The following is a 17,869-nucleotide window of genomic DNA, read 5'->3' as shown; positions in this document are numbered from 1 at the left end:
AACTGATAGCTATAGGTATAGCTATTACTGCAGCAGAATAAGAAAGAAAGATTCTGCTCCACTTAGTGACATTTGGTACTCTCTGTTCTTTTTTTTTTTTAATCCCCTTCTAACAGCTTACAAAAACATAAGGGAGGCACACATTATTATTTTGATTGTCTCCTGACATATGAGCCACAAAGTCTTTGTTTTACATGGTATGATCTCCACGTAAACGAGGCAAACATCCACAGTGGTTCTGCAGAATTAGTATCTCAACTTCTAAAAAGGAACAGAACAACAAACTTGGAGTGGGAGTTAGCAGAGATGCTCCTTTCAGCATGGAGCTTTAAATCATCATGAAATAGCTTGTCTTGATCTTCTCCAGTAACTTCAGATAGTTGGAAGAGTAAACTGGAATTATGATTTAAAGGTATTGAGAGAATGTATTTCCCAAAAGCTGTTTTATAAATGTCCACTCATACAAAAAGGTGCTCTGGTAATATTTATACTTTGTCATACAGCCAATTAAAAATGTGGGTTAGCCCACATTTCTGCTGAGACTGTAATGAGGGAGGTGGCCGAACTAGAAAATCTGTAGAACAGAAGTCTTTTCTCCATAAGTACAATCACACTATTTATCTGAAAAACTATTTTGGAAATCTGTAAAATCTTTTCTTAGAACTGGATGAATTGACATTTGTCCTAATCCCCTCTACTGATTATACAGGGAATCTAGCTGAGATTAGAACCCTCATCTCTCAAACAGCAGTTAGACAGTCCTCAGTCACTGCAAAACCTTAGTGCACATCTCTGAGAGCACGTTTTTCATCTAGCAACGATACACAAAGCATACAAAATCCAAATTTGCAGTAAGACTACCTACTTCTTCCCCCTGTGAAAGTGAATGACCTTTGGAAAAGGAAGCATCAACAGAAGAGAGAGAAAAGTCTGAAAACCTCAACAGACCTGGGATCTCAGACTAAGGATTATATCTTTCCATTCCTACCTACGCCTTCAAAATCACATAAGAATCACAACATAACATTTTGTAACCCATTTCATGAGGAACGATAGCAACATCAACAAAATTCCCAGCTTACAAGAATACCATTAAATAAGAAAAATGGTGTTACTCTATGCTGTTGTGATTTGGTATGTTTCATGCACCGCCAGATTTTGGAAGTTACCACATCTTGAGACTGTTTGCTCTCCTTATTCTGATCATTCCAACAGCTCCAACAAATGGGTTCACGCATGAAGAAGTGATAAAAATGGCAAACCAAAATAGGAAGCAAAATACAGTAGTAGGCCAAAGGGACCATGAATGCCAAGGAAATGATCTTTCACAGAAATCAGACCTTTGCACATTTTACAGATGGCCTTTTACCAACTCCTCTGCAGTTCTGTCACTGTCCATCACACTAACAGCCACCTGAAAGTAGGAAAACTACTCTATTCTTCTGTGCCTGAAAAGAAACCTCTAGGCTAAATCAAGCTACAAGTATATATGGACACAAATTATCTTTTATACATATACTGTAGCATACATTTGTTTAGACAGTATAAGGATATAATGCAATTAACTTCTCTGATTTACTAACACTATGCACATGATCTAATCTTGTCAATAGGATGTTAAGACTTAAAGATCAGCAGGTAGTTTACTGACAGCAGTAACAGGTGGTTTGGTTAACTACAATTGAGAGCAGTTCTAATGACTAAGTGATAGCTTGAATAGCTGATTGGTTTATAAGACAGAATAGGTTCATTTTCAAAGTCACTGTGTGAATTAATAAGTCTTTTCAGGCAGCTCAGATGAATTAACTCTAAGAACAAGCTAGAACTAACTGAGGCACTTCAGGCAAGAATAACAAGATTAAACCAATGGGTCAGGCTCTACCTCTATATTAAGAATACACTCAATTGACAGTAGTAGCAGATTTCCTGTTATTATCCCTATTAGGTAATCAAGCTGGCATAGTAATCCCATATGAAGATGACATATCTCAGATAGTGGAGACAGCTAACAAAGAAGCAAGTAGTAGCACTCATCTCTACATGGAATCAATACCTCATTTTAAATAACATAACGGTTAGTGTGATTTCTTCTGTTGGCAAAACACATGCCAGGAGATAGAATTCCTTACACACAGCTATTCTAGGCATCGTTGTAAATGGCAGTCACTAGCATCTAGGCACTAAGATAATTCTTTATGTAGAGCTAATAATTACAGACAGTTTTTTGTACTACCTAAGAGCTCATCCACAGAAGGAAGTTAGCACAGTATGGCAAGGCGTGGATTTATATGTTGCAGCTATTTCATATTAAATCACTGTATGGACATTTACCATGAGATGAAGACTCTCCATTTACAATAGGAAAGAACCCTGCCTTGGCTATCTGGAAACTGCAGTATAGCAACTGTAGTGTCAACTTGCATCATACCTTAAAATTTGCTACCTCCTACATATGGATGAGGTCTAAGGAGTCATTTCTGAATCAACAAAATTCCAACAAAATCGGCAATGTTTTAAAACAACATTACAGCCAGTTGTTTATGAATCTGCTGGTAAGCTTCCAGAATAGAAAGCCACACAAACTGTCATTGTTTTCTCACTCTCACAAAAATGAAAATGTTTAAAACTTTCATTAATCTCTCACTCACCTAACAGTAATTGAACAAGTAATTTGCTAGAAATAACAGCTCTATAGAAGCAGTACATTCTGATTTGACTAGATACAAGTATGACAGCTTTTAAATGTAGCATAAAATGATTGAAAGTATACTTGGCTGTGTAGTATTTCTGATAGTCACAGTGTGCTTGAAGTTTATTGAGTCTAACCAGCATACTTCTGACCTGCAAGAGAAGCAAGTCCAGAACATACGCACTGTACAGTGTATTGAGTAAAAAAAAGTCTATTTCAACTAAGAAATACAGTGAAATATCCAAGTGTCTGCAAGGCAAACGGAGTGTTGAGATGTAACATTAATACAACTCATGTGCTTACACACGCACAGTTAATTCACTTAATTGTCACAGTCAAGAAATGAACACCATGAGAAACTTTCTAACAGAGCCAAAAGCTTCTCATAAAGTAATTGCATTTCAGCAATCTTTCCCATATAACACAAGTTATGTTGGTCTAGGCATTCCTTTGTTGAAATTCGTCCCCTCACCACCGTAACTTTCCAGGCTGCACTGCACTTATGTAAAACCAATGTTACACAACACAACACAGCACATGTAGAAGAAGAGAAAAAGTTACAAAATGTGGTACTTTGTATAAATGCATTCGTCCGAAAGCCAACACTGCAACAGACAACAGGAGTGGAACTTTGGCCACAATCTTCAGGAGTTTGCTGTAAGAATAGAAAGAAAAAACTGCCATTTTTGTGGCCATATGTGCAGGAGTCCAAATACCTTATTTCATTTTCTTTACAAAATGAATGCATAGATTTCAAGGATTTGCCATTTTTAAAATAGAAAAAAAAAAAAGACAGGCTCAATGGGAAATAATTAATATATAAGCAAGAGAAATTATGCAAAAAGGCTAATAAAATGTCATTTAACACTATTATTATGTAAATTTAGAAATAAATTCTCAGTAACAGAAATATGCATTGTTTTACATCATTTGAGTTAACAAGTACTGGTCAAGAAGATAAACTACACTGTTTAGTATTAAGTTTTCTGAAGTCTAGATAGAGAATATCCACTGCTCCCCTTTCATCCATCAGATTTATGATTTCGTGTTTGTTAGGCATGACTTCCCCTTGGTGGAACCATGCTAATCACTCCTGATTATTTTCTGCTCTTTCATGTGCTTGGAAACAATAACTAGGATTAGCTGTGGTGAACATTTAACACTTTTTTAAAAAACCTGCAGCAATTTGGGGTCTGAAAATACGATCACTATCATAATAAAGAAACACAGCCCCCTCAAGGAGAGTGATGGTATAAAAGTTGCATGCTCTTCAGCTGGAATTTCGTTTCTTTCAGTTCACCTATACATTTTAGTCCTGAGCTGAGATGGTTATAGTTTGCTATTACATGCTGCAGCATGCCCAATGATGTTTCTGTGGAGATATGAATCTGTGAGACAATTTCATGCCTCACATTTTTCATGGGACAATGTCTAATTTTATGTCAGAGGAAGAACTGCACAACAAAGTGCTCCAAACAAAGCATGATGTGGGCACGTTCAAAAAAAAAAACTTCTCCTATAAGGAGAGGTTACGTGTACATAACTGTAACAGTTTTAAGTCCACTTATCCTTTTAACTTCCAGATAATAATTTTTGAGATACAGTAGGATTCTGTAACAGTTAGAAGGATTACATGAATGAATGAATGAAAAAACCACAGTTAAAACAAGTCTTTACGCAACTGATGTTGTATATATTAAATACTTTAAGTCCACAAGGTAAACACAGGTGATTTTTGTCCACTTACCTGAACTACATTCATTTGCATCTTACCTAGTTCTTAAGACTTAAAACATGCGAGTTTATTCATCTCTGTGAAGGTTGAATAATTACAGAACTGTGAAGTGCAAATGAAGTTTTAACACATAAACTGACGTGGTAAGAAATAAACAGTAAAACAACTGGGGATTGGGCTACAGTACCTTGATTTCACTTCAGAAGCACTCGAATTCATGAGAATTTCTAAAATGCATATAAGTACAATAGCTGTAGCTCTACACGGATCAGGGTCAAGTCTAACATTGTACCTGCAAAAGAGGGAATTAGTTTTAAGGGCATATTACTTCTAAACCAGGCCACGAGATAGAATCCAATTGTGAAGCACAGTTGTGCTAATAACGATGAACATAAAATGAACAAGGCCATCCCTGGCTGAATTTAAATTATTTTTGAATTGGTACTTTCTTCAACATACCATTGGTTCTCTTAACATCTACTTATATCGTAACTAAAGCCAGTTTGCATAGAAAGAACAGTTAAAGTTAACGGCACTCTTCGATGCTACAATAAGGTAGACAATCTGAAGAATCAACTATTTGCAATTGTAAGCATCTTCAAAGGTTTGGATTCTTTTCTTCCACCCTTATTGACAATTTAAGAAGTTACCTGAGATTTTTTAACCAATAAACTAAAGATGGCAGGTTGAGCAGAACAATCCATGTGAATAAATTGAACACTGTAACATGGATCTTCAGACTGTTAGCAGCTTCAGCGGTTGTACTGCTTGAGAGAGACTGCGTTGCTTCTGAAGTACTGTCTGGCAAATCCTGTTTTTTGACTGTGCATCTAATGGAATTCTGTGAAGTTTCTTTTGAGTGCTCCAATTCCTGAAAAAAAACACAAAAAACAAGAGCGTGCACTGGCTTGATAGAACTCATACAGAGGGACAAAGAAGGAAAAGCTATCCCTACAGTAGCATACAAGCTCTGATTCAGGAAAAAAAAATCTGCAATTTATCCCTCAAAAAGCCATCAAAAGCAAAACTCAACAGTTCCACTTCAAAGCATCCAGCAATTTCTCTTACACTAATAGTTTGTGTCTTTGGAAGAAAAGAATAGAGAGATGTTTAGGAGAGTAGAGATATCCTGACACCACTGCAGTGATAAGAAACGGAGTTCCTGGAAGGAGGAAGAACAGAATAAAAGAAATAATAAAGCATGTGGGCGAAAATCACAGGTGATCATTCATGGAAGAAATACAGGAGGTATCGTAACTGGGAATAACAGTAGCTCTAAGAATAAATAACAAAGACAAATTAGTAAGCTGGCAGATGCTACATTTCAATGACTGAAAAAACTGCAAGTCAAAGATAAGAAAGATTATTTGGATATGGAAGAAGAGCAAGAGAGAATTTAAACTAAACATAAGGGAGACCCAAAAATTTCAAAGAAATTTGTCAAAACTTTTCCTTGCAGACTGCTTTTTTTTTTTTAACTGCAAAACAGAACAGGTAGGTATTATACACAAGTATCCACACACAGTTTGGATACTATACATTGAAGTAACTGAAAAAGGATCAGAAATGAAAATGCATGAAAAACAGCAATACTTTGCCTCTTCTCTTCTTTCTAAACAGTTCCCAATTTACTGGAATCTTCAGACAAGTTCACACTGCAGTGATCTTGAACTGTGACTGCAATAATCATATATGACAGAAGGTGACATTTGTGTCCCATATTTTCATCATGCACACACTAAGCAAGCTCTGCAGCCACGCAGTTATCACAGCACAACATAGTAGTGCCAGGACAGGATGATAATAATTTACAATGCACAGGTTTGCCAAACAGTTCTTGGCCATAGAATTTTGGACAGAAACAGTAAACACACTCACCCTATTCAGCATGTTTTGCTCTGCTCTTACATTCACACTCAGTTTTATAACCTGTAAGACAGATTCACTTTCTCAGTAAAGTTGCTTCACATGAAATCTGTAGCATACAAAAAAAATAAAGGGGCTAATTATTAATTGACTTTTTTTTGTTTGTTTTTAACAGCTAGGGCCTCAATGGAGATCTCTCAGGTTCGAAGACCACAGAGAAATCCTGTTGCTCATGCTGTGCTTTCTGCTGCCACCTACCTACCTCAGACCACCTGCAGGCTGCTTCCTTTTGTACCCTTAACTCCCAGTCTTGTGCTCCCAAGGCTTCCCTAGAAACTAACGATAGCAGCTGTTTTAGCAACTCTATAGCCATAGGGTGAATCAGATACGTAAGTTAGACACTCTGATGCACAGAAGACCATGGAAACTGAATAGCAGGGACTAAATATGGATCCTCACAGCACCAGTCAAGGGATCAGAGTAGACATATAACAAAAATTCTAATTCAGTATAGCCACATATCCATCTTCCTCCCTTTACTTCAAAAGGACCTGTGAAGAGTATTCAAGAAAGGATTCTACAGAACATTCCTTCAGGACCTTCCTTCACTGAAGCTTTTGTTCAAGCAAGTTATTAGCTTTTGATTTTGTAACACGACATATCCATAAGATAAAAATTGCAACTAAATAATCATAGCATGCATATAGGACTGTAAATTTCTTTGAAAGAAGTACTATCAAAGCAACAAAATCATTCTAAGAAGTACAAGACAAAGTTGAAAAATTAAAAAAAAAAAATTTCAAGTACCTAAATGTAACATTTCTTTCAAGTATACAATATGCTAACCTTCATTTTTTGCTTTTAACACTTTTAATTCAAAACATACAAAATTCTGACTTCATATACAAATTCAAAATGCTTAGCTTGTCAGTACCTTGAACAAGTATTGAAGATAAATAATGAATAGAGCAAATGCACCACAAGTGGTCCAGCTAACCAAAGCAAGGGACCCCACCATGCAGAGTCTTCTGGGTGTAATCAATTTAGCTTTCGAAAGTACAGTAGGTCTGAAAAAAGACAGAAGCACTCTCACACTTTGTAGTTTTGATGTCGTTACAAGATTCCTAACAATCACTCTGTTTCACGAATGACTCAGGAAAATGCATTGCTCCCAAACTGATAAAGCACTGAAAAAATAAGGTTAGACAAATATACACCAGCTGCCACATAAGCTACTTGACAAAACAACTTCATCAGACACCTTTCTGTAACTAACACATTATTAGTTACTGCCTTGTAACTAAGGCATTACTTTTACTTCACTGGGGGAACACAGCATACTTCTGTGAACGTAAAGCATTAGCTTATCCTAACTCTAGATCTACACAGTCACTTAGTTCTTCTTTGAGACAAAGAGAACCAGCACTGTATCATTACTGCTGCAAGCTGCACGTTCAAGTGACTCCAACTGCAAACATTTCATACTCTGCGGTCTTCAAAGGTAGCACAGCAGCATGCAACAATAAGCTTGCAATATTAATTTTGTGACATTCATCTCAGACAGGAATTTCTGCTTGCTCACAGCATGAGCAACATAGGAAAGCTTATTGGGAGTCCCAGCTTTCCAGAAGATATTATTAAGAGACAAGGATGAAACTAGAATGACAAAGATGAGATGATGAGATAGAAAAATGGAGGAATGCCATGGGGAAGATAGTGCAATATCTATAATTTCTTTGAATTTCACTGAACATTCCAGTATTAAAATAGACAGTGAAAATGGAAAAAAAGTGTTATTTGGAAAACATCTTAAAAGCTTTTGCAACAAATACTGAAAATAACCACAAAGAGAATCATAGAATCATAGAATCCTTAGAGTTGGAAGGGACCTTTAAAGATCATCTAGTCCAATTCCCCTGTGATGAACAGGGACATTACAGCTAAATCAGAGGTTGCCCAGGAGACAGGCCTGATCCAGCCTGGTCTCCAGAAATGGGGCATCAACTGTATCTCTGGGCAGCCTGAGAAGACTACTTGACAGGAAAAAAACTCCACAGACAGCTAATGACAAATTATTTGCTGCTGGCCACATCAGAATGTTTTCAAATACTGAGCTGAAGCCAAACAAATACTATTCCACTTTAGAGAGATTTATAAATCATCTTTTTTCTTTTTTTTCCTTCTTCCCCCCTGCCTCCCCCAACCTCCAAGAAATTCAGGACTGTATGAGAACCTGCATAAGATACTAGAACCGTGCATGATATTAATAAACCATGCAAGTTGCCTTTTGGTGATGCGTGATGAGGAATATGAGGCACCTCTCCTTCATTAGTATTTAGCACTAGCACATTCAGATGTCTAAAATCAGGCAGAATTTCATCCATCCAATCACTCACATTGAAGCAAACAAAAATGACCATGCTGCAGACATCTAAAAAAGCATAATTAGAGCATAAGGTTATTTTACCTAGTCAGAGTTAACCATAATGAAGAGAAGATTCTCAGAAACGTAGAGAAAAATACTGCACTCCAGTAGGCAATGCCTGTCCCAAAAAGAAATAGAATCAGGGACACAAGGGGGAACCATGCATCCTGACTACTCAGTACAGCAGCATCCACCTCTGGTAGCAAGAGTGAATCCCATATCTCTCTAAACCAGTTAAACCTGCCAAAAACATGAAAGCAGTATTACTTATCACTTTCACTTGCTACAACAGTAAGACAATCAGTCAACTACTCTTCCTACTTACAGGCTTTCAAACAAAATCAAAGTCAGACCATAATATAATAATCATCCCACCAACAGTTATTCTGAATTTTCTTGCTTTAGAAATTGCTTTTAAAAAAAAAAAAAAAAAAAAAGATAATGCAAACTTACCCCTGCAGAAACACAACAATGCTTATAATTGGTTCTACTTTGTAGGGCTTAGCTGCTCTAACTAGTTCAAGGGAAAATTCTGAACACTGGCCTAGAATCAAGAACAGAAAGCACCTATAGTTATTATTTTGTCATGAACTTGAACAAAGACTAATCACAATAAAAAGCAAATTCAGGAAAAAATTTGAAAGTTCACTTTCAACATAACCATGTCTTATGACAACACTGTAAGTCAGCCTACCGCATTATGATTGGACTTGATATCGTAAGTCTTTTTCAACTTAAAAGATTCTGTGATTCTATGATCAGAAGGCCTTATTCACTGCATCAGTCATGGTCAGGTTCTAGAGCACAAGAGCTTCCAGAGGAGTTTGTTAAAAATACCAACTTGAACTTAAACGAAAATGCATTCTGTCTTAAGACACGTCTAATAACCAGTCTCCAAATCTCATCTTCATGCAAGATTAAATTGTTTTGTTTATCTTGACATTGTGTTTTTAATTTTTACATGTATTTTTAAGTAGTTTTCTATTAATACTAAAATATGTTGATACGCTGTTCACAAGGAAAGAAAAAGCAAACTGCTAGAACACAACTATGGAGAACTATCAACAAAAGCTGAAGCTAAAGAATATATATCCGAAGTATTTGCTCAAGTTCAATGATACCTGGCTTAAAAAAAAAAAATCACAACTGCTAAATCATCAACAGTAAATTGGAGAAGTAATTAATTCAAAACGCTAGAAAAAATATTTTTCCAGAAAGCTACCTGTTGACATCAGTGTACTCAACTGTCCTCCATAGGTAAGGAGAATATTAGAAACAACATAGACAGGAAGAGCACCAGCATGGAACCTTATTATCTGAAAGACAAGGATAAGAAAATCCTTTGTATATGTACACACACAAAAACCAACATCAAGTCAGCATGACAATTTAACTGGAAGATCTATCCTAAAAGATACTACTGGTTTCCTGTTAACATGTGCAAGTATTTGATAACCACTCTTAACAATTAATGGCATATATGGAAAATACTCCCATAAATGGCTACTCAATTGTATTTTTATAAGGGATCAAAATATAAACAGAAGCCTTTTTTTTTTTCCCATTCATGACAAATACAGAAAGAACAGAGTAGCACATTACTGGTAATTCAGTAAAATACATAAGCAAACCCTAAAAGCAAAAGGCACTTTCCAAGCAAAACCTGCATAGTTACGAATCCTTTCAGACTCAAATTTCATTTATGTTTTACCTGGCATCCACTGTACAAAGTAATGAAATAATATACCTTTACATAAAAATAGTACAGAAATTATTCTAAAATGATAACAAAATGAAAAAGCCTTGATATAATTGCATGTATTCAAATACAGAAACTTGCTACTAATATTCCAGAGCCATACTTAGGAGCTTAGAATTTAATTACTTTTCAGAATTAGAAAACTGCAGATGGGTGGTCTATTCTTACTGACATCAACGTAGAAAAGTATTCCTCATGTATAAAGGAATAAAATAGTTATAAAGAGACAAACTGAAGTTCTGCTTTTTTAATCCTACTTTTGTTTCATGTCAAGTGTTCAAATTTTATCAGTACTAATTCATTAGGCAAGACAGTCAATATGACTTCCAGTGCCATCCTTTTATGGACACTGGGCTAACTACAAAGACAAATGTTCAACATCTACACTACACTCTCTAGAGCTAGAAAGATTTTCTATTATGAAAACGGGGGCGTGGGATGGGATGACTTGTCAAGTGACAAAGTTTTAACTGGTCCTCAAATAGTGCTTCTTCTGGCATCAAGAAGGGATTTCATGTGCCACAGTAGGAGAGAAAGGAAGGAAGAACTTATATTGAAAGCCCCTCTTACTTGTCCAAGAATTTGTAAAAACGACGTTTTCAGAATTACCTGCATAAAAAAGGTAACAGATAATTTGAGTGTTATTTTGCACAATGGCTAACAAATACAAAACACTTTTCAGAAACCAACTTAACTATGAGAACACAGCAATCTTGTAATTGAAATGTACAACAACTTATTACCAATTTTTTTTCTTTAAAACAAATACTTTAATATTTTGCATAAAGAAGCATAAGACCAACTTTCAATAGCCCTCTAACTTGGCAAAACCAGTTATAACAAGGACTACATTCACAAATTGGCCAAAGAGCAGAACTTGAGATTTCCTTAGTATTTGTTTTGCTAAAAACCAGCCATGTGATTTGAAAGACTGAATTATACCAAAATTATACACGGACACAAATTAGCAACGAAATGTTCCTTTCTTACTTCATACTGACAGTCTGACGAAGAGTAAATACTTAGCACTGGAACCCTGCTCTCATTTTCAGGCTGAGCCATGTGCAGTTTCGCAGAAATCTCAACAAATGATGGAATGCTGAAAGAGAGCAACATAACTGGTAATCTTTTCCTCATAATAAAAAAAAAGCATAACACACTTTTGTCTTCAGCAAGCGCACATGAAACACAACTAGTTCATCAAGTGCCATCACAACCTGTGAACTACATGGCATACTGAACGTGCTTATTCTATCACAGGAAACCACAGAACGGTTTGGGTTGGAAAGTATCTTACAGTCTGTATTGCTTCAACCCCTCTGCCATGGGCAGGGACACATTCCACTAAACCAGGCAACTCAAAATCCCATCCAGCCACCCAAGAACTACTTAATATTCTCAAGTCACTGTCTTCCAGTCTACCAAGAAGCATAGTAGTAATGAAAACTGACATATTTAGCTAACACCTCACAGAACATGTAAAGATGCTAAATGAAGAGAATGAGTAGGACAGATTTTCAAGAAAATTCAGTCTCCTGTAAGCATTAAGCTGTTGGAGTAGAAAATATGGGAAAAATACCTGAAGTTCAATCAGGTTGTTCAACTGCAATTAATGAGTGACACACATTTCAAGGTGTATCATTTGTTTTTGTCAGGGCTATACTATTGAAAGAGCTTAGGGCTGCTCTGTGATCAAAAATCTGGTTTACAGTAAGAAACCAGTACCCAGAGCAAGCTCCAGTTCCCATTCATTAAGGGGGTCAAACCTTAAAATTACCAGGAAATTGAACATCCACTTCCAGAAAATAAGTAATAACTACTAAGCAAGCAACTAATTTATCTATTAGTAGACATTGTGAAGAAAAATCCAAGGAATACTGTCAAGAAAGACAGACAGATAAATGAGAGAAACACACAAAAGCAAAGCACTTGAGACTGGACAACTTGTCTCGTGTCAGAAATACGCCCACAGTGGAATGCTCAATCTCTTCCAAAACATAACAAGAAATTACAATTGTTAAAGTCCTTACTTAACCACAGTTATTGAGTCTTCGTGTGACCAGGGTATGTGAAGTCTGTAAACACTAGGTTTTCTTTCTGAAAAGGAAGATAATTACAAGCAGAAAAACCATTCAGAACAAGATGTGACCAGTATCTGCAAAAATTAAATGAAGAAAATTTAATAGTCTCACTGAATACAGACACAACATTTACTAGGTACCATTTCCTCAAAACAACACCAAAGCACGACTATATACATACACTGCTTACTGCCTATTATATCTGTGTATCATACCTGACTCGGTATAATTTCACTTAAAGACTTTCAAAATGCAAGTAAAACAGAGAGTGGCCTACAAATCATCATGCAGAAGCATTTTGCTTGTATTTACATTTTAATTAAAACCACAGTGCAGTTCAGTGAACTCAGCATTGAGCAAAAATGACATTTTTAAACACGTTGTTACATAACAAGACAAGAACCAACAGTTAAAAAGCAGAACAGTTACAAGAAAAACCTCTGATTTTCACTTGAAAGCTATTTCCTCAAGCTAATAAAACTTTGCTTAAAAAAAAAAAATGCCTTAAGCATCCCTTTCTGTTTGAGTTAATGTTTGCTCAACACATTTGAGTGCCAGGATTGGTGAAGTACTTTATGGTTGAGAAACACTTGCAAAGTAACACAGAAATCTACATAAAGTTGAGCTTTCCTTTGCTGAGAAGCAAAAAAAAAAAAAAACAACAAAACAAAACAAAACAAAAAAAAACAAAAACCAAACAAAGAGTAATTCCCCATTTTCTTTGAACTTCATAAAAAGTGAGAAATGGAATGATGGAACAACAAATTCTGAATGTTGCTTTCAAGCAAGTGGAGGAAAAGAAGGTAATCGGTAGCAGTCAACATGGATGCACAAAAGGGAAAACATGCTGGACCAATCTGATAGCTTCTGAAAATATTGCAACCAGCTGATGGATGTTGTCTATCTTGATTTCAGCAAGGCTTTTGACAGTGTCTCCCATAACATCCTTCTAGGTAAACATAGGAAGCGTGGGATAGATGAGCAGTGAGCTGGATGGAGAACTGGCTGGTTGGCAGAGCTGAGAGGATTGTGATCAGCTGTGCAGCCTGGTTGGAGACCCGTATCTAGCAATGCACCTCAGGGGGCCACTACAGGGTCTGTTCTTGTATAACATCATCTTCAACGATCTAGATAAGGGACACAGTCCACCCTCAGTAAGTGTGCTGATAATATGAAGCTGGGAGGAGCGGCTGACACACCAGAAGGCTGTGCTGCCATTGAGAGTGAGGCTCAATGAGGGCAGTGTAGAGTCCTACACCTGAGAAGGAATAACTGCTCACATCAATAAAGATTAGGGGCTGACCTGAAAGAAAAGAGCTCCAAAGAGACGGACTTGGGTGTCCTGGTGGACAACAGGTTGACCATGAGCCAGCAGCATGCCCTTGTGACCAAGAAGGCCAATGTTGTCTTGGGGTGCATTAAAAAGTGTGAACAGCAGGTCACGGGAGGCGATTCTCTCTCTCTCTACTCTGCCCTGATGTGACCTCATCTGGATTACTGTGTCTAATTACAGGCTTTCCAGTTGAAGAAAGGCAGAGAGCTTCTGAAGAGAGTCCAGCAGAGGGTCACAAAGATAATTAGGGGCCTGGAACATCTCCTCACACAAGCAAAGGCTGAGAGACCTGGGACTGTTCAGCCTGGAGAAGACTGAGAGAGGATCTTATCAATATTTCTAAATATCTGATGAGCAGGAGTCAAGCGAATGGGGATGGGCTCTTCTTGGTGGTGCCCAGCAGCAGGACAATGGGCACAGACAGGAACACAACGTTCCACACAAACACGAGGAAGAACTTCTTTACTTTGACAGCAACAAAGCACTAAAACAGGCTGCCTACAGAGGTTGTGGAGCCTTCTTCTCTAGAGATACAAAAAGTCACCTGGATGCTTTCCTGTGCAACCTATTCTAGGGAGCCTGCTTTAGCAGGGGGTTGGACTCGATAATCTCAAGAGGTCCCTCCCGATCTCTATGATTCTGTGACTCTGTGAAGTATTAGCAAACATTTGATAGGTTATAATAAGGTTATAATAATAAAAGGTTAATAATAAAGTTATAATAATACTGCCTAGACTCAATTGCTCAATTGGACTAATATTTCTGCAAGTTTTAGCCTTGAGAATTTTCAGCAAGGTTTGTGATATAAATTTATACTTTTGAACACATATATTTACCTATCAGTGGCTGGCAGTGGCTCTCTACGTGTATTTTGAAAGCTTGATATACCTAAAACATCAAAGAAAACCTCAACTTAGTCTCCAAACGGTGGTTACATTAGCTTAAAAAGTCCTATTCTTACTTGGTTGAAGTGCTGAAGCTGTATGTTGTAAAATAAACCAGTTGAATTTAATAGAATTTTGCTTGAAGAAAGGCCTGTAAAGAATACATTATTTCAAAATATTAAATACCACTAATTTGAGAGCTCACTACATCTTCAGATACTTTTTCCCCCCAAGCAATTTATGTGCTTCTGTATCTCTTAGTCAAAAAAGCACACTTCTTATTTGTTAGTTGCTAGCAGGAGTTGTATTAACTTTCGTAAAAACAATTCATCTCCCAAAAAACAAATTAACTAACTAACAAAAAACTCTGACCATTGGAATTTTTGGGAAAAAATATTATCCAAAGTGCTAGCAATATTTGTTTCACATTTTTTCCAAAAGTAACATGATACACTTACCAAAGGAAAAAAGATTTGTTACAGGGAGCTGTATTGTTCTGGAATCCTCTTTGAAGAATTCACAGTCCAAAGTAAACTGCAATTCAGAATATTCAGCACAGATCTAAATTCAGCACAAGACTAAAGCCTTCGCTCTAGCCAATTCCAATTCAGGCAAAGTGCAAGACACAAATACTGAGATGTCACTTTTCTACACTCCACTCATCAAAAATGGCAGTTTGTTTGCTCTTGTACACAGCAGTACAAGTTTGGCAATCTTAAGCATAACTTGTACAGTTCTCCTGCTTTTAATCCTCTGCAACAATCTTCAAAAGACTATCCAAACAGCTGAGAAAGATCAGAATCCAGTTCACATTTTTTTGTTCAACGGTGGGATGGGAAGTGGGGGTGTGATGCTGCAAAGGAGAGTGATCTGTCCCAGTTCTTTGTACCACTGTCTAAGCAGATAGAACCTCTAGTTTGGCTCCTAAAGTTTAATTACATAAACGACAGAAAAGCATGCAGCAGATACAATTTTTACCATCTCTAATACACATTTAGCTCACTTGAAGATTACTTTCCATCACATCGTAAGTTTATCAGCTGTTTTCTCGAAAAGCAATTTCCATGATTTTTAACAGTGAACTGCAACTCAGCAGGTTGTATTTCCCAAATTATCTGTGAGATTCAGAAGTATCCAACTGTGTGAAATTCATTCTACCACTACTAATTTATTAATTATTTGAGGTTCAAGAGCTTGCATGGGTGTCTGCACCATTCTCCCCAGAATCCACATCTTACCTTCAAATATCTACAGCTGTCTGCTACCCTGGATAAAGGAATTGATTTCACTAAAACAAACATACAAGAATGATACCAGAATATTAAGAAAAACATGCAAGAACTGCCAAGAACTCTAAGAACTTGCTTGAGAACTGTTGTTCAGCATCTTTCAACTACTATCCAGGCTTTAAGTTTGGCAGTTTATCAACTGCAAACATTTATTGGCTTAAAGAAGTAAATGCAGTTAACCTTCAGACCACACTGTAGTGTAAGGTATACAGTTTATCAATGCAACTTAGCACATATTTAATTCTTTATCTTCCATTGTAGTGCCTGAAAGCTATGAACACTCTGAGCATGCAATTTCCATCTTTTTACCTTATTGCCAGCTGAGGGTGGTACAAGAATGACAATGTGGGACAGAGAAGGATAGTCCTGAAGTTTCAGTATTGCAACCTCAAAAATTAAAAAAAAAAAAAAAAAAAAAAAAAAAAGAAAGAAAGAAAGAAAGAGAAAAAATAAGAATCATTACTAAACATAGCTCTTAGCTCATCAATTATCAGATGTCCACTTCTTGTATTCCTTCCCCTGGAATACAACTGCATGTTTCAATGCTGTAAACAGTACAGCTATATCTCCCAAGACACAAAACACCCCACCAAACACTCTCCCCTGCTCCAAGGTAGGTACAATGCTTACCTTGACGGTTGGAAGTAACTCAGCTCTCCAGGATAGATCAGCAGCTTCCAGACTGCAAAAATCCACGCACATTAAGGCATGAACACATTAATTAGCCAGGCGCTACATTTTGACTGTGGACCAGGTTTCCCCCCCTCTACACAGATCCACATTTGTGAATTGGGAACAAGTCTAAGCCTACTGCAGTTGGCTACCACAGTCATTAATCAAACTATAGGCAATTATTTCAGATACTGCAGATCTTGTTCTTGCAATAACAAAGAAAGGAGAGCTCTAACTTTGTCATGCACAGCAATCAGTAACCACACAACAGCCAACATAATGAAAACTCTTAACAAACAAATGCAGCATCAACACTGAATTAACACACAAATTTTAACGTGTTAAATACCACAAGTGTCCATGGTTCCATGAATACCAAAACCATACTGTACAGAACAACACTTTTGCGTGCAAAACTGGTGTGCATCTATACTAAGTTATATAACAAACAGTAAGAAATTCAGTCAGCCATTTAACATATGTTTTTTAGAATATCAGGATTACATTTATTTCTCTAAATAGTGCTAAAGGATCTCAGGACAATGCTGATTTTGCTACGGATTTTACTAGGCTAAGTTTTAGGCAGCAGTCCTGCACCATGTTAACCTCTATTTGATGCCAGTCACAGGTTATACAGAACAGTAACAGCCAAACATGTTTCAGCACAGCTCCCAAACACCACACCGGCCCAAATCTATCTGGAAGCTTTCCCTAAATCCAAAGAGCAGATAGAGTTCACGTGGAGATAACTTCAGAGAGGAAAGCTAAGTCAGTGTTAAGAATAGGGTTTTCTTTAAATCCCTCTTTGTAATTACAGTAATGATTCAAATAATTACTAACTGAGCCACATTTCTAAATATTTTCATATAATAATAGCAATAGCAATTCTGAAACATGAAAAAAATAAAAGAGATGCTTCTTTTTTTGAGGGCTTCAAGTAAGTGTTTTACGTCTTTTTAAAGAGATGTTACAAAACACACAATTTAGGATCCAATATAGCACAGAGCAACAGGAGCAACTTTTTACTGCTATAAAAATAAAAAATACAGCTAAAGAAAATTCACTCATTATATTCTGCATTCATGCAGATATTTTGAGAAAGCCTATCTTTCTTGTTTTCCTGCTGAAAGCACGAG

At 36.7% G+C, this 17,869-nt stretch overlaps 1 protein-coding gene across 4 annotated transcripts in view; it reads right to left on the bottom strand.

Moving 5' to 3' along the window:
* Positions 1 to 85: 85 nt before the first annotated feature.
* The window catches only part of PGAP1 (post-GPI attachment to proteins inositol deacylase 1), a 33,541-nt gene continuing 15,757 nt past the window's right edge, over positions 86 to 17,869 (bottom strand). For 3 of the 4 annotated variants that reach the window (XM_052675031.1, XM_052675032.1, XM_052675033.1), the window contains exons 12-27: positions 16,692 to 16,743; positions 16,371 to 16,448; positions 15,231 to 15,306; positions 14,850 to 14,923; positions 14,725 to 14,776; positions 12,505 to 12,571; positions 11,465 to 11,573; positions 11,045 to 11,083; positions 9,938 to 10,031; positions 9,169 to 9,259; positions 8,758 to 8,955; positions 7,225 to 7,357; positions 6,303 to 6,353; positions 5,075 to 5,295; positions 4,612 to 4,716; positions 86 to 3,344 (exon numbers count right to left, since the gene is read on the bottom strand). In XM_052675031.1, coding sequence (XP_052530991.1) covers positions 3,206 to 3,344; positions 4,612 to 4,716; positions 5,075 to 5,295; positions 6,303 to 6,353; positions 7,225 to 7,357; positions 8,758 to 8,955; positions 9,169 to 9,259; positions 9,938 to 10,031; positions 11,045 to 11,083; positions 11,465 to 11,573; positions 12,505 to 12,571; positions 14,725 to 14,776; positions 14,850 to 14,923; positions 15,231 to 15,306; positions 16,371 to 16,448; positions 16,692 to 16,743 — 1,579 coding nt within the window. In that variant the 3' untranslated portion in view covers positions 86 to 3,205. Of the gene's footprint in view, positions 3,345 to 4,611; positions 4,717 to 5,074; positions 5,296 to 6,302; positions 6,354 to 6,552; positions 6,627 to 7,224; positions 7,358 to 8,757; positions 8,956 to 9,168; positions 9,260 to 9,937; positions 10,032 to 11,044; positions 11,084 to 11,464; positions 11,574 to 12,504; positions 12,572 to 14,724; positions 14,777 to 14,849; positions 14,924 to 15,230; positions 15,307 to 16,370; positions 16,449 to 16,691; positions 16,744 to 17,869 lie in introns of those variants that run through there. The other variant, XR_008204664.1, reaches the window with a different exon arrangement.

Source organism: Tympanuchus pallidicinctus, unplaced genomic scaffold (genome assembly GCF_026119805.1).
Source record: "Tympanuchus pallidicinctus isolate F22 unplaced genomic scaffold, pur_lepc_1.0 scaffold15, whole genome shotgun sequence".
NCBI lineage: Eukaryota > Metazoa > Chordata > Aves > Galliformes > Phasianidae > Tympanuchus > Tympanuchus pallidicinctus.
The sequence above is the reverse complement of the archived record's forward strand: the minus strand, read 5'-3'. Positions and strand labels throughout refer to the sequence as shown.